The 17,558-nt window shown below is 37.8% G+C and overlaps 1 protein-coding gene across 1 annotated transcript in view; it reads left to right on the top strand.

Annotated features, from left to right (window-relative positions):
• BRCC3 (BRCA1/BRCA2-containing complex subunit 3) overlaps nucleotides 1–17,558 on the top strand; it is a 48,827-nt gene that overhangs the window by 13,681 nt on the left and 17,588 nt on the right. Inside the window, exons 6-7 of the mRNA XM_007993207.3 lie at nucleotides 2,985–3,073; nucleotides 4,459–4,514. Of these exons, the coding sequence (XP_007991398.1) occupies nucleotides 2,985–3,073; nucleotides 4,459–4,514 (145 nt within the window). The remainder of the gene's footprint in view (nucleotides 1–2,984; nucleotides 3,074–4,458; nucleotides 4,515–17,558) is intronic.

Raw genomic sequence — 17,558 nt, 5'->3', positions numbered from 1 at the left:
AACCCCACCTGCCCGCCTGCCCTCCCTTCCTTCCTCCACTCCTCCCTCTCTCCCTTCCCTCCCTCTCTTCCATCCCTCCCTTCCTTGCCCAGGCTGCAGTGCAGTGGTGTGATCTCAGGTTACTGCAACCTCTGTCTCCTGGGCTCAAGCAATTCTCCTGTCTCAGCCTCCCAAGTAGCTGGGATTATAGGCGCATGCCACCATGCCCGGCTAATTTTTGTGCATTTTGAGTAGAGATGGGGTTTCACAACATTGGCCAGGCTAGTCTCAAACTCGTGACCTCAGGTGATCCGCCCGCCTTGGCCTCCCAAAGTGCTGGGATTACAGGCGTGAACCACCACACCTGGCCGGCCCCTTCTTTAGGAAACCAAGAGAAGCCCCTGCTCACAGCACCATCTGGTGGATCCTTGTGTAAGAACTGGATTAAAGCGCTTGTAAAGTCCAGAGGAAACGCGTTCCCAGAGTCTCTCGGCTTCCTCTCTGAACGGGCCTGCCCCCTTGAATAGGCGGTCGTCTATTCAAACCAGGCAGCCTCTTGCAAAGCCACCCCCATCCCTGTTCTCGAATTACCCTAGTGTTGGCCAAATAATCGGCTCTGAAGGTTCAGTCCACTTTATATAGCCGATCCTCAAAAACATACAACAAGCAGCAGCTGTTCTCATCTAGTATATCCCAAAGATGGCCAGACGAATGCTCCGATGTCATTAAAGCATCTCATACCTCTGTTGGAGGCTTCTGAAATAAGTCTTTGGCTGTTCTGAGAGCACCAATACGCTTTTCACTCAGAGTACAGAAGTAGATTTGCGTCTGGACCGGAAGCAGAATGCCTGAGAGAATATCTGAGCGGATACTGAGGGGCAAGGGTCCGAGGCTGCTGAGATGAGAATATGAGCGTCCATAGGATGACAGCTCTTCATGAGCAGCAGTGGCTGGAGTGGGTCCCTCTGAGCTCAGGTGGTCTCCCAAGGGGTAGCCAATGCTCAGAGCGGGTACATCCCTTACGATGGGGTGCCAGAACGATCCCTCCCGGAGAAGGTTCGCCGGCGAGAAGAGTATGCTTTCCCACGGGGGAAGATGGCGGTACAAGGGTCTCCCCTGGGAGGGTGACCAAGGCCAGTCTGAGCCTCTGGGGGCCCAAGGTCGGGGACTCTTGGTAGCCAGTGGACGGGCAGGGCCGACTCGCTTTGGCAGACTCCGTCTCAAAAAAAAAAAAAAAAAAAAAAAAAAAACCCACAACCAAGTTGAAGCGTCACAGGGTAGACAATTATAGTTCTGGAGTTCAGAGTAGAAGTCTGGGACTGGAGATTGTTGGGCAGGAGTTGAGAGTGGCTGGTGTACATTTGAAGCCACAAAACTAGATGAAATCCCCCAAAGAGTGACCCTGGACCACACCAATATTTGGAGAGTGGGAACATGAGAAGGATCCAGCAACAGAGACAGGAAGTTAGAGACAAGTAGAAAGAGTGAGAACGTGAGGCAAAGTGAAGACTGTTTCAAGAAGGGAGTGATCAGCTGAGATCCTGTAAATTGAAGACCAAGAATAAATCATTGGTGACCTTCACAAAAAGCAGTTTGGGTGACATGATGGGGACACTAGTTGTTTTCAGTGGTTATAGATAAAATTGAATGGAAGTGACGTTTATGAAGCACCTTTGATGTGTGTTAAAAAGTTTGCAATTTAAAAATTACAGAAACCCTATGAGAGAAGGCATGATGTTTATTCTCATTTAACTGATAAGGAAATAGGCTTAACAGTACCAAGAATTTTACCAAGGTCATATAGCAGTACAGAGACCATTTTTACAATGCTATGCATGTTTAGCAGTATTTTCAGCCAATTCCCTTTGTACTCATTGCTGAGTACTGTTTGGTGTCAGTCTTTACTTAGGAAGACACTGGGGAGAAGTCAAAATCCACATCAAAAAGGTATACACACAAAGAATGTTGAATGTAAGCCATTGGGCAAAACTGTAATCGGCAGTGTTTCATGGTGACATGTGATCTTTTGTATCCTTTATAAGCAATGGTCTGAAGACTAAATTTAGCCTCTGGAGTTTCACTCTCATTGCCCATGCTGGAGTGCAATGGCACGATCTTGGCTCACTGCAACCTCTGCCTCCTAGGTTCAAGCGATTTTCCTGCCTCAGCCTCCCAAGTACCTGGGATTACAGGCATGCACCACCATGCCCAGCTAATTTTGAATTTTTAGTAGAGAAGGGGTTTCTCCATGTTGGTCAGGCTGGTCTCAAACTCCCGACCTTAGGTGATCTGCCTGCTTTGGACTCCCAAAGTGCTGGGATTACAGGCATGAGTCACCACACCCGGCCATTTTTGGCATTTAATATTTTAATCCTTTCTAATGTTGTTCTTTGGTGCTTGTTTATTATCTCTTTTCAAAAGTTCAGTAACTATATCAAGCAGAATCCTATGGATAAGAAAAAAATCAAGTAACCATATGGGGGGGTTTCTACTCTCTGGAATGTTGAATTGATATCACAACCACTTCCATACAATGGCTTCCTGTAAGATTTTCCTCCGTAATTGTTCCACACTTCTATTCTTTAGTAGCAAGCCTAATAAATATGTTCACTTTCCTAGAAGCTGTCCATCAAAAGGCTTTTTCTAGGAAATACTTTCTCTCCTTCCATGGCCTTTCTTTGAGTCTCCATGGAGGAAATTATCAAGTTTTGGGGTAACTGAAATTTTTAACTTCTCTTTCTATACCACATTCCATAGCAGAGCTACTCTTGGGCTAGGCAGGCTAGAGTTATTAATGAGTTTTATTATTTAATGACAGACTTTCGATAGTATTACCCTAACCTAGCAAAACATTTATACTTTGACATTGTCCTTAGGATATATTCCTGTTTTGCCTATACAATCTGAATCCTAGGGAGATTATATGTCACTGTTATCTTTAAATCCTCAAGTCTGTGAGACACAGTTTATTGACAGAAGATTTTTAAATTTTCATTTATTTTCAGATGTTCGCACACAAGCCATGTACCAGATGATGGATCAAGGCTTTGTAGGACTTATTTTTTCCTGTTTCATAGAAGATAAGAACACGAAGGTATTGTGTGTGCGTGCGTGTGTGTGTGTGTGTGGTGTGTGTGTGTGTATGTGTGTGTACACACAGAGTAGAGAAAAATCTCTTTGCAATTTTAATAGGATGGCCAGGAAAGGTTTCAATGAAAAGGGTCATTGAGTCAGGACCTGAAGAAGGTGAGGGAACAAGTCTGGTGGATTTCTTGGGGAAAGAACGTTCCAGGCAGAGGAAATAGCCAGTGCAAAGACCCTAAGGTGAGTGTGGCATGTTCAGGAAACATCAAGGAAGTTGGTGTGGCTGCAGCAGAGTGAGGAAGACCATGACCATACATCCCAGTTTGCCTCTGTCAGTCCCAGTTTTACCCTATTATCCTACTGTCCTTCCCTCTTGGAAGTGTCCCAGTTTGAATGATAACTCATTTAGTTGTCCTAAACGAGGTCCAGATCTTGTAAGGCCTTGACTTTGACTCTGACTTGGGAAGTAACTAGAGGATGACTTTATGTTTTAATGAGATCTCTCTGGCTTCTGTGTAGACTGAACAGTGGGCAGAGGGTGGGGATGGAATCCATGGCATCAGTGAAACCTGTTAGGAAGATATTGCTGTAATCTAGACAAGAGATGATAGAGGTTTGGTCATGGTGGTAAGAGTGAAGATAATGAGAAGTGGTTGGATGCTGAATGTAGTTTGATGGCTAGTAATAGTAACAACTACCATTTATCACCTATTGTATGGCATGTACTTATTAGGTGCTTTATATAAATATGCTGTAACCCTGACAACCCAGAAGCTCATAGAAGTTAAGCAGTTTGATCAGTGGCCAGTCTTGCCATTCTGTATTTGAATTCTGTTTGAATTTTATGTTCAAGAGGTTATAATATGTGTCAGTTCAAACAAAAAGAAAATTACTACTTAACATTGTAGGTATGAATTCTGCTAAGAATAACAATAGTGTCTTATTTAGTGCATTAGTTATATTTTCAGAATCTGTGTTAATAATGAATATTTTCCATAAAATCAGTTTTCCAGAAACACTACAGTTCAGTACTTGAACTTTATACATCATTTGATATGCTTTCAACTTTGTAATCATACATTTATTTATTTATTGTCATCATAAGTAGTTGTTGAATAAGTTTGTCAGCTTTCAGTATAGCAGTTTGAATGTTCAGGTTCTTAGGTTCCTGGTTCTTGTATTTGTTAACAATTCCCTGCTGTTACATGAGCAGATGTTTGGTTGTGACCATCTTATGTTGACTGAGCATATGATCCTTTTTCAGAAATTGATTTATGGCATATTCCATCTTTGGAATCTCTTTTAACCTTCTACTTCTAGAGGGGCCTTTGGGGTGTTTCTCAATATTAATCTTTCTTTTTGTGATATTTCTTTCTTTCTTTTTTCCTTTGATAGACTGGCCGAGTACTCTACACTTGCTTCCAATCCATACAGGCCCAAAAGAGTTCAGAGTAAGTATTAGAGAGACTTATGTGTGTATTGGAGGGCTATATCTTGTCTTTGCTGTGTCATAAACTTGATTTAAATGTTTGCATAGATCCATTTCCTTATTGAAATCTAACTTAATCTAAATTAGCAAATCTTTTTTTTTTTTTTTTTGAGACAGAGTCTCACTCTGTCACCCAGGCTGGAGTGCAGTGGTGTGATCTCGGCTCAGTGTAACCTCCACCTCCCGGGTTCATGCAGTTCTCCTGCCTCAGCCTCCTGAGTAGCTGGGACTACAGGCATGTGCCACCATACACGGCTAATTTTTGTATTTTTAAGAGAGATGGGGTTTCACCATGTTGGCCAGGATGGTCTCGAACTCCTGACCTCAGGTGATCCGCCCACCTCGGCCTCCCAAATACTGGGATTACAGGTGTCAGCCACTGCACCTGGCCACTAGCAAATCTTAATTGAGTACCTACTATATGCCATGTTAATTCATTGTCTAATTGGGAGACAGAAGCAAATACTGTTACCTTTTTTCTTGTAATATTTATCAATTTATTATTATAGCATTGTTTGAAATGTCAAAGAATTGAGAAAAATCAGATGCTCATCAGTACAGAACTGATTAACTCAATTATAATACATTCATATAATGGAATAAAGTGCAGCCATTAAAAAAACAAAAACAAAAACGAGGAAGCTTGATAGTAGTACATAAATATCTCCAAGATATTTTGTTAAATGGAAAATGCAGGGTAGAAGAACAGTATGCTATGATTTGTGTAAAGATATGGAAGAGAAATAGATAAATACCTAGTCAAGAAATATTAATTTAAAAAATTTAAAAATTTTCACCACACTATTACATGCATATGCGTAAAAATATTGAATGGTACAGAAGTGCTTATAATAAATAGTTTCACTCCTCAAATGGAACCACTTCTTTCTCCTAATTTTCCTTTTAGTTCTTCTGTTACTTTGATATCTCCAAATAATGTACTTATGATGTTCTTTCTTGATTTACCAATTTTGGATGTTTTCTATTCTTCTTTATTATTGTGTTATATTGCTCTCACAAATGAGGATTTAGCTCACTTACACTACCCCATCTCCATTCTCCTCAATGTAGTTATGTTACTATTTTTTGTTCTTCTATTGGTTACTTTTCTAATCTTAAAGTTTGCTTATTTCTTCTATTAACAATTGACAGTAGACAATATTTTTTGGCTCCCTGCCGCCACTTGTAGTTTTACCCTAAGCATTTATATTTTCACAGTTATAAGCATCTATGTTCTGTGTTGTAACCATAATTGCATTTTCTGTGCTTTGTCTATGGTTGATTCTGAGAGTAGAAAATAAAGTGTTTATATTGTTATTATTATGTAAAGATTATTCCCTGTACAGCCAAGCAGTGTAGTGTACTATGATTCCACTTCTTTTCTTATATAGCTTTTTGTTTTTTACATGGGGTTTCGAGTGGCTTTTTCCCCTTATTTTTCTGCCTTTATCATCTCCCAGAGCTCTACATCCTCAGAAGTAATATTAAAATATTTGGAATCCTTGCTTTTCCTAGGATTGCTCCCTTGAAACCCACTATCCTCTTACCCTAATCTGGTATCTTCTCTAGGCTTACTGCACAGCTGACATCCTGGGACTTTCCTTCATTATTCTCCTGGATTGGATCCATTGTGGTCTGGATTTTGTGTTACCTTTCTTGGTTCACTGTGTCATTTTGCTGGAAAAGACTCTCTAGTAACTTCCTAAGTTTTTAAACATCCAGTGTTACTGATGATAAGCCTTTGTAGGGCATTTTTTTTCCCCTCTCTTTCTGACAGCTTTTAGATATCTCTCTTTATTCTTGATGTGAAATTTTCTATGATTTTCTAACTATGATATAGTTAGAATGTGGATATTTTATTCAAACTGCTGTACACTTCAATCAGAAAGTACTTGTCTTCCAGCTCTGGGCAATTCTCTATTGTTTTTTGTTTGTTTGTTTGTTTGTTTGTTTTGTATCCCCAGATAAAACAATCCACAACCTACCTAGTTCCTGGAGAGAGGAAATCTTATTTGTAACTCAGTCCAATTCCATAATTTAAACAGTTTCTTCAAGTTTATATTGGTCTTTGGGGAATGACTTCTCATTCCTTCTGTTACTTCCGTTACTCCCCATGTTCACTCTAAGATGGCATCAGAAGTATTGGGAAGATGACTTAAATAAACCTACACTGTCAGGAAAGGAGGCTTTCTGGTCTCATGCTGGTTATGGTGGTCCTTGTTCTCATGGTCAGTGTTCTCCTTAATTTATCCAATATAATCCTGTCTCATGGACTTGAATTCCTAGCAGAAGGAGATGTATCACCAGCTTCCTCTCTCACAGCTCTCTCCTTCCTTTTCCCACTAAGTTAATAGGACAGAGATATCATAACCTTTTCTCTATTCTTTGATAATTCCTCCCTATTGTTTTCCCTTTCTCTTTCTAGAACTCTCCTATCAGTCACAATTTAAAGGTCCTAAATTGACCTAATGACTCTTTTTACCCAAATTTTCTGTGTCTTTTATTTTGTTCTAGTTTTGGATTTTTAAAGTTTTATCTTCCAACTGTTTTTTTTGGCAATTTTATATTTTTAATTTTCAAGAATTTTTTCTACATTTGGTGGTTACTCCCATTTGACAGCATCCTTTTTTATTTTATTGATATGATATTGAAATGTTAGATTGTCTTCTGTTTTTTACAGTTACCTGCTTCCTCTGATAATTTTTTTTTGGCTTAGTTTTTAAAATCTTTCTTGTCTATCCCTTTTTAAGAATAAAGCAACAAACAGTGAAGTGGTAGCTCATTATTTGTGGCCTTGGCTTGTCAACATGAGGCTTCACTTTAGGGTGAATAGGTTGGGAGCCAGCTGTTTTGTTCAGGTATCACTCAGTGCTAGACCTGAGATATCTTGCTCTGGGACACGAGTCTTAGCAATTGCTGTCATACTTCCTCCCAGACAGTTTATCATTATTATTGTTATTATTAACTATTAAGTAGAAGAATTCTTGATGCTGCTGTTACTGCAAATGATAATGGTTATTATTATTATTTTGATGTAAGAATGAAAGCTTGGTTATTAAACATTTGGTGTATACACAGGCCAAATCATGGAGGAAAACAAGAGAGGAGTAGCTAGAGTCTCATGTTTCTGATAGGAGGAACAAAAGGGATCCAAGAAATCACATAAAGGGAGGAACATTATAAAGCAACTTCATAAAGTTGTTTATAAATTTCTGGGCTAATACTTGAGCAATGTATGCATGGATCTGATCCTAATTAGCATAATTTAGAACAGAATTAACCAATAGACCACCGCATATATCCTATACTGACCACTAGGTGGTGCACATGCAGGTATGAACCGAAGACCACTACAAAGGCTCTGAAAAATTAGAACCACTGCCTACAGAAGGCTGTGGAAAATTGAACTTGACCCTAACTAGGTGGATTGTGTGCTGAAACAAAAGTAACAACATTCTCCATAGAATATAAACAAGATCCAGTGTGTCAACATAATATTCCAAATACTGGGAATCCAATTCAGAATTACTTGGTATGTGAAGAACTGAGAAAATTTCAACTTGCATAGAAAAGGACATTAACAGATGCCAACAATGAGCTGACACCCATGTAGGAATTGTGTAATAAAGACTTTAAAGCAAATACAGGTTGGGTATCCTTTATATGAAATACTTTCAGATTTTAGATTTTTTAAGATTTTAGAATATTTGCATTATATTTACTGGTTCAGCATCCCTATTCTGAAATATGAATTCCACAGTGCTCCAATCATCATTTTCTCTGAGTGTAATGTTGATTCTTACAGAATGAGCATATTTTTGTATAGCTGTACAGTGTGTTTTAAGTTAAGTGTTATCAGAGTCAAAATATTAAAAAGTTTATAAAGTAAAAAAGTTACAGTAAGCTAAGGTTAATTATTGAAGAAGAAAAAATTTTGTTTTTATTTTTATGTATTTATTTTTTGAGATGGAGTTTTGCTCTTATCGCCCAGACTGGAGTGCAACAGCAGGATCTTGGCTCACTTCAACCTCCGCCTCCTAGGTTCAAGCAATTCTCCTGCCTCAGCCTCCTGAGTAGCTGGGATTATAGGTGTGCGCCACTACGCCTGGCTAATTTTTGTATTTTTAGTAGAGATGGAGTTTCACCATGTTGGCCAGGCTGGTCTTGAACTCCTGACCTAAGGGGATCCACCCGCCTCGGCCTCCCAAAGCGCTGGGATTATAGGCATGAGCCATGGTGCCCAGCCAAGAAAGAAACAATTTTAAATATACTGTAGCCTAAGTGTTCAGTGTTATAAAGTCTCCATTAGTGTACAGTAATATCTTAGGCCTTAACATTCCCTCACCACTCACTCAATTACTCACCCAGAGCAACTTCTGGTCCTGCAAACTCCATTCATGGTAAGTGCCCTATACAGGTGTACTTTTTTTTTTTTTTGGTTTTTTATTCTGTATTTCTACTGTACCTTTTCTGTGTTTAGATACACAAATACTTGTCATTGTGTTACAGCTGCCTATAGTATTCCATATGGTAACATGCTCTATAGGTTTATAGCATAGGAGCAATAGGCTATACCATATAGCCTGGGCATGCAGTAGGCTGTACCATCTAGTTTGGTATAAGTACACTCTATGATGTTTACATGACAATGAAATTGCCTAATGATGCATTTCTCAGGACGTATCTCCATCAATAAGTAATGCATGACTGTATATCCATTCAATCAAATATTATTCATAAAAAAGAAAGTACAGAAACATGCTACAATCTGAATTTGAAAACATAAGTGAAAGAAGCCACACAAAAAGTCACATATTGTGTGATTTCACTTATAGGAAGTATTCAGAATAGCTAAATCCATAGAGAGAGAAAGCAGATTGGTGTTATCCTGGGCTGGTGGGAAGGAAGAATGTCAAGTAACTGTTTGATGAGTATGGGGTTTTATTTTGGAGTGATGAAAATGTTTTTGAACCAGATAGAGGTGGTAGTTGTACCATATTGTGAAGGTACTAAATGCCGCTGAATTGTTCACTTTAAAATGGTTAATTTTATGTTATGTGAATTTCACCTAAATTTTAAAAAAGATGTAAAAGGATTTGAATGGATGCTTTTTCAAGGAAGATATACAAGTGGTCAATAAACGTGAAAAATTGCCCCAAATCATTAGTCTTTAGGAAAATGCAAATAAAAACCACAATGAGACACTACTTCCCACCCACTACTACCCAATGTTGTCTACAGATCCAATGCAATCCCTATTAAAATTCCAATAACATTTTTCACAGAAATAGAAATAAAATCATAAAATTCATATGAAACTACAAAAGTTCCTGAATAGCCGAAGCAATCTTGAGAAAGAAGAACAAAGTTGGAGAAATCACACTATGTGATTTCACAGTATATTATAAAGCTATAATAATCAATGCAATATGGTACTGGCATAAAAATAGACATATAGACTAATAGGACAATAGAGAGCCCAGAAATAAACCCATGCTTATGCAGTCAAGTAACCTTCAACAAAGATGTCAGGAATATTCAACAGGAAAAGGATAGTCTCTTCAATAAATAGTGTTGGGGAAACAAGATACCCACATGCGAAAGAATGAAAGTGGATCCTTATCACACATATATATAAAAATCAACTTAAAATGAATTAAAGACTTAAACATAAGACCTGAAAGTGTAAAACTACTAGTGGAAAGCAGAGGAAACACTCCTTGACATTGGTCTTGGCAAAGATTTTATGAATATGACTCCAAAAGCACAGGCAACAAAGGAAAAAATAAACGGGTGGGACTACATCAAACTAAAATATCTACACAGCAAAAGAAACTGAACAAAATGAGAAGGCCACCTACAGAATGGGAGAAAAATATTTGCAACCCATGTATCTGATAAGAGGACTGACATCCAAAATAATACAAAGAACTCATATAGCTCAATAGCAAAAAACCCAAATAATATGATTTATAAATGGGCAAAGATCCTGAATAGACATTTTTCCAAAGACATATAAATGGCCAGTAAGTACATGTAAAGTTACTCAACATCACTAATCTGAGAAATGCAAATAAAAGCCATAATGAGTTAGGATGGCTATTATCAAAAAGTAAAAGAAAACAGTATAGAGATTCCTCAAAAAACAAAAAATAGAACTCAGTGATTCAGCAGTCCTGTTTCCAGAAGCATATCCAATAAAATTGAAATCCGTATCTCAAAAAGGTGTTTTAAAAAACAGAAAATAACAAGTGTTGGCAAAGACATGGAGAAGTTGGAACCCTTGTACACCATTGGTAGAAATGTAAAATGGTACAGCCACTGTGGAAAATGGTATGGTAGTTTCTCAAATCAAGAATATTATTACCACGTGATTCAGCAGTTCTACTTTTTGGTATATACCCAATGAATTGAAAGCAGGGTCTCTTCATCCTGGCTAACACGGTGAAACCCTGTCTCTACTAAAAATACAAAACATTAGCCTGGCGTGGTGGTGGCACCTGTAGTCCCAGCAACTCGGGAGGCTGAGGCAGGAGAATGACAGGAACCCGGGAGGCGGAGCTTGCAGTGAGCCGAGATCGTGCCAGTGCGAAACTCCATCTCAAAAACAAAAAAAAAGGAAGCAGGGTCTTTAAGAGCTAGTTGTGCACCCATGCTCACAGCAGCATTATTTACAACTCAGTTTCTTAGCCTTTAAAAAAAATTCTGCATTTCTCTTTATTAATTTGTTCTATTTTCTTTGCATTTTATTGTTGTATTGTTCTCAATTCTTGAGATGAAAACCAGGTTTATTTTCTTTTTTTTTTTTTTAATTTATTTATTATTATTATACTTTAAGTTGTAGGGTACATGTGCACAACGTGCAGGTTTGTTACATATGTATACTTGTGCCATGTTGGTGTGCTGCACCCATCAACTCGTCATTTACATCAGGTATAACTCCCAATGCAATCCCTCCCCCCTCCCCCCTCCCCATGATAGGCCCCGGTGTGTGATGTTCCCCTTCCCGAGTCCAAGTGATCTCATTGTTCAGTTCCCACCTATGAGTGAGAACATGCGGTGTTTGGTTTTCTGTTCTTGTGATAGTTTGCTGAAAATGATGGTTTCCAGCTGCATCCATGTCCCTACAAAGGACACAAACTCATCCTTTTTTATGGCTGCATAGTATTCCATGGTGTATATGTGCCACATTTTCTTAATCCAATCTGTCACTGATGGACATTTGGGTGGTTTTCTAATAAATACATTTGAGGTCAGAAATTTTCCTCTTCACTTTGGGCCCACAGGTTTTGATGTATATATAGTACAGTAGTTCCGATGTTTTTTGTTTGTTTACTTGTAAATAATTTTTACTTTCCATTTTTATTTTCTCTTCAACCCGAGGATTATTTAGAAGTACATTTAAAAATTTTAAATTTTGAAATTTCCAGTTGTTTAGATTTGAGGGAGGGACTAGTATGTTAAATTTTTTTTTTTTTTTTTTTTTTTTTTTTTTGAGACAGAGTCTCACTCTGCTGCCCAGGCTGGAGTGCAGTGGCACGAACTCGGCTCACTACAAGCTCCGCCTCCCGGGTTCACGCCATTCTCCGGCCTCAGCCTCCCGAGTAGCTGGGACTACAGGAGCGGCCACCTCGCCCGACTAATTTTTTGTATTTTTAGTAGAGACGGTGTTTCACCGTGTTAGCCAGGATGGTCTCGATCTCCTGACCTCGTGATCCGCCCGTCTCGGCCTCCCAAAGTGCTGGGATTACAAGTGTGAGCCACCGCACCAGGCCTTGTATGTTAATTTTTAACACTACGTTATGCTAACTGATTGTGGCCTGTGTGATATCAGCCTTATGGATTTTTAAAATATTTCCTCTGTTACCTAGAACAGGGGTCCACAAACTATAACTTGTAGGCCAGGTTGGCCTGGGGCCTATATTTGTAAATCAAGTTTTATTGGAATATAGCCACATCCCTTTATTTACATATTGTCTATGACCCCTTTCCAGCTATGATTGTAGAGGTGAGTGTTGTAATAGAGACCCTGTGGCCCACACAGCTTAAAATATGTCTTTACTTCAAGAGTTTGCTGATCCCTGACTTAAAACATAGTCAGTTTTCACAGCTTTTTCATTTCGGTTGAAAATATGTGTATTTTCTCTTGGATATAAGTTCCTTATATCCCTGTTAGAATAAGCTTAAGCTGTGTTATACCAATCCTTATATCCTTCATTGTGGTTTTGATTATCGATATCTGAGAGAGATGTGTTAGCCAGGATGGTCTCCATGACAAGGGATCTTCCCTCGTCAGCTTCCCAAGTAGCTGGGACTACAGGCATGTGCCACCAGGCTTGGCCTTTTTTTTTTTTTTTTTTTTTGATACAGAGGTGGGGTTTCGCCATGTTGCCCAGGCTGGTCTCAAACTCCTGGGCTCAAGCGATCTGCCCATCTCAGCCTCCCAAACTACTGGGACTACAGGTATGCACCAGTGCACCCAGCCTGTATGAGGTATTATAAATAATCTAGAGATGACAAGTAATCTAGAGAGAATCTAAAGTATATAGGAGGATGAGGTTATATGCAAATACTGCACCCTTTTATATCTGGGACATGAACATCTATGGATTTCAGTGTCCGTGGGAGATCCTGGAACCAATTCCCAACAGATACAAAGGGATGACTGTATCTTGTGTGGAGTTTTAGCATTCATCAATTAGTATTTCCTAAATTATGTATTACTAAGATGTTTGTCACATGGCAGTGTTCTAATTCCATCATTCCTTCAACATTTACTAGTTGGTATTCTACTCTAAGAAACAGTTTTCTCTTCTGCCAATTTCATTGTTCATTTATTTATTTATATTAGTGTAAACACCTGGATCCTTATTTTATTCAATGGGATTTAATCCATTACTGTCATTAGTTATTTTGAGGCACCCAATGTTTCAGAATTGGCTAGTGGAAGCTTTTCCTGTGTTATTTTGACCTCCTCCCATCTTTCTTTGATTTTCTAGCACAAGTAGATGTTCTAGGTTTGTCTCATTCTTTGCTCTATCCAGCCTGGATTCATTATTTCTCCAAGGAGCCTTGGTTCTTTGTAATTCTTTTCTTCCATCATGCCCTATCACTTCTCTAACCATGGAAAACCCTGATCTACTATTACTACAGATTGGTCTTCATTTTCTAGAATTTTTTGTATATGGAATCATAGACTATGTACTTTTTTGTCTGTCTCTTTTCATATATCATAATTATTCTGAGATTCAGCCATGTCGTAGCATGTATCAGTAGTTTGTCCCTTTTATTACAGAATGATATTAAGTTGTGTAAATATTACCACAATATGTTCATTCACCTGTTGATGGATATTTGAGTTATTTATAGTTTTTCTCTATTACAAATAAAGCTGCTTAGAACATGTGTATATAGGTCTTGGTGTGGATATATGCCTTTTCTTTCCTTGGGGAAACACCTAGGATCACACTGGCTGAACATACGGTAGATGTGTGTTTGATTTCTTTTAAGAAACTGATAGGCTGTTTCCCAAAACTGCCTGCAAGGATTTTAATTGGCATTTTGTTGAATCTATAGATTCATTTTGGGGAGAACTAACATCTTAATAATATTGAGTCTTCCAAAGTATGGACATGGTATATCTCTCCATTTATTTAGATCTATAATTATCTCAGTAATGGTTTGTGGTTTTCAATATACAGGTCTTCCATATCTTTTGTCATATTTATCCCTATACATTTCATGTATTTATATTATTGTAAATGTGATGGTATTTCAATTTCCTATTCATTGCTACTATATAAAAATATAATTCATTTTTGTATATTGAGTTTATATCCTACAACCTTGCTAAATTCAATTAATTTTAATAGCTTTTTTGAAGGGTCCATTGGATTATCTACAGGCGATTATGTCATCTGTGAATAAAGGTAGTTTCACTTCTTTCTTTCCAATGTGGATGCCTTCTGTTTATTTATTTATTTATTTGTTTTTGCCTTATTGCATTGTTGGAACCTCTAATAAACTGTAAGAGCGGTCATGGTAACTTTGTTCCTAATCTTTGGAGAAATCATTTACTCTCTTACCATTAAGTATGATGTTACCTGAAGATTTTTTATAGATTCCTTTAATCAGTTTGAGGAAGTTTCTTCAATTCCTAGATTGATAAGAAAATGTTTTCAACAAAAATAGATGTTGTATTTTGTCAAATGTTTATCTCTTTTATAGACTAATTAGCTGTAGTCTTTTGTTATTTCGGTGATTGCCTTAGGGTTTTTCACAGGGTCTGTCAACATTGGCACTATTGACATTTTGGGTCACATAGTTTTGTGTGTGTGTGTGTGTGTGTGTGTGTGTGTGTGTGTTGTGGTGGGGGGTGGTGGCATTCTGTGCATTGTCGAATGTTTAGCAGCATCCCTGACCTCCACCTGCTAAATGCCAATAGCACCTTTTCAGTTGTCATAATCAGAAACATCTCCAGACACAGCCAAATGTTTTCTGCAGGGAAAAATTACCCCTGGTTGAAAACCACTAGTTTATAGTATACATGTTTTACGTATCACTGTCTGTCTTTGAGTGACATTTTATTAGTTCATATGTAGTATAAGAATCTTGCAACATCATACTTTCATTTCTCCCCTCCTGGCCTTTGTGCTATTGTGGTCATACATTTTACTTGTATGTATAAGTTTTACTTTAAACAGTTTATTATCTTTTCAGGAAATTTAAGTAAGAAAAGTCTTTGTATTTAACCATATGGTTAGCCATTTCTAGTGCTCTTAGTTTCTTTGTTTACATCTGGCATCATTTTCTCTCTTCTTGAAAGACATCCTTTAATGTGTCTTTTAGTGTAGGTAGCTCTGCTGGTGCTATATTCTTTTGACTTTGGTATGTCTGAAAAAAGTCTTTGCCTTCATTTTTTGAAAGATATTTTCAATGGATAAAGAACTCTAGGTTGCCTCTTTTACATTTAGAACTATAAAGATATTTCTCCACCGTTCAACAAGAAAGTGGCTGACATTTTTACCTTTGCCCACTCTACTTAATGTATCCCTTTCTAAGACTTCTTTTAAGATTTTGTTTTTATCATTGGCTTTAAATCATTTGAGTATCAGTGTATCATAGTGTAATTGTTTCCATGTGCCCTGTGCTTGGGTTTCATTGGGCTGCTTGGATCTGTGGATTTATGTATTTTTTTCATCAAATTTAGAAAAACTTCAGCCATTATTTCCACTAGTTTTTTATGTCCCACTTTCTCCTCTCCTTTAGGTATTTCAACTAACCATATTTTTGGCCACTTAACGTTACCTCACAGTTCACCGACGCTCTATTCATTGTTTTTCAGTCTTTTTTTTCTATCTGTGATTTGTTCTGTATAGTTTCTATTACTGTCTTCTAGTTTACTCATCTTTCTTTCTGCAATGTTGAATTTACCATTAATCCTGTCTACTGTACATTTTAATTTTTATTTATTATTATTTTTTTAGAGACAAGGTCTCGCTCTGTCACCTAGGCTGGAGTGCAGTGGCATGATCTCAGCTCACTGCAGCCATCAACTTCTGGGCTCAAGTGATCCTCTTGCCTCAGCCTCCCAAGTAGCTGGAACTATGGGCATGTGCCAATACTCTACTGTACTTTAAGGCATTGTAATATTCATGTCTAAAAGTCTCATTTGGATCTTTAAAATTTTTTCTTTTCTATACTTAACATGTTTAATCTTCTAGCTTCTTGAACATACAAAATAGTTATAATATTCATTTTAATGTTTTGTCCTCCAGTTTTGTCGCTAAATCAGCATCATTCTGGGCCAATTCCAATTGATTTCCTCTCCTTATAGGTTGGACTCTTCTGCTGCTTTTCATGCCTGATAATTTTTGATTGGATACAGACATTGTGAATTTTACCTTATTGGGTACTAGATATATTTGTATTCCTAAAAATATTCTTGAGTTTTGTTTCAAGATACTGTTAAAGTTATTAGGAAACAGTCCTATCCCTTTGGATCTTGCTTTTAAGCTTTGTTAGGCAGAAACAAAGCAGTGTTTAATATAAGGTTCATTTTTTCCCCACTACTGAGGCAAGACCCTTTTTAATACACTGATGCCTCTAATATTATGAGATTTTCCATTCGGACTGTTGGAAATAGATGCTATTCCTGGCCCTGTGTATACTTTGGAGTTCGCTTCCTTTAATCCCTTTAGGTTGTTGTTTCTCTGACTGGGTAGTTTGCTCACACACATGTCCAGACCAGTCATCAACTGAACACTTGAAGAGGACCCTCCAAAGATCTCTAGAGTTCTCTTCCTGTGCCAGCTCTTTCCTCCACAGTACTTTACCTTGCAAACACAAGCTGTCTTGGCCTTCCCAGAGTCTCAGCTACATTTTCTCAACTTGGCATCTGTCAAGCTCTACCTGGGGATTCTCCCTGAGCTTCAGCTTGGAAACTTTCTCCAGCTTACCTCTGAGTTCAACCTGATAACTCCAATTATATTTCCATACTTTAAGGTTCATTCCAGCATTCTCCTTTTCCATGTTTGCAACTTTTTCCTTCAAAAGAGAGATGCCTTGCTTCTGCTAGCCACAATTTGTTTGTTACTCATCCCTAGAATATACAGAAAGTAGTTTCAGAATTGTTAATCTATATCACCGTGAAAGACAAACCTACTAACTAGAGATCAAAATTTGTTTACAGTTCTTTTTATTAAGCTTTATTGAGGTATAATTAACATGCAGAATTGTACATATTTAATGTACACATTTTGATGAGTTTGGACATATGCCTAAGAGTATATACTCAAAATACTTAGTTGAATTCAGTCTATTTCCCCCCCTGACCACTTCAGTGAGGTTATATGATTTATTTGAAAGACAGGTTTTTCTTGTTTGTTTTCCATTTTAGGATTTTCTTTTAACCCATACTTTTTTCCCTTTTAGAGTATATGAAACATCAACATTGTTCAAAAAGTCAAAAGTCAGAACTATATAGAGTTAATTTTGTATAGACTAA

This window comes from Chlorocebus sabaeus, chromosome X, assembly GCF_047675955.1.
Source record: "Chlorocebus sabaeus isolate Y175 chromosome X, mChlSab1.0.hap1, whole genome shotgun sequence".
Lineage (NCBI taxonomy): Eukaryota > Metazoa > Chordata > Mammalia > Primates > Cercopithecidae > Chlorocebus > Chlorocebus sabaeus.
The sequence above is the reverse complement of the archived record's forward strand: the minus strand, read 5'-3'. Positions and strand labels throughout refer to the sequence as shown.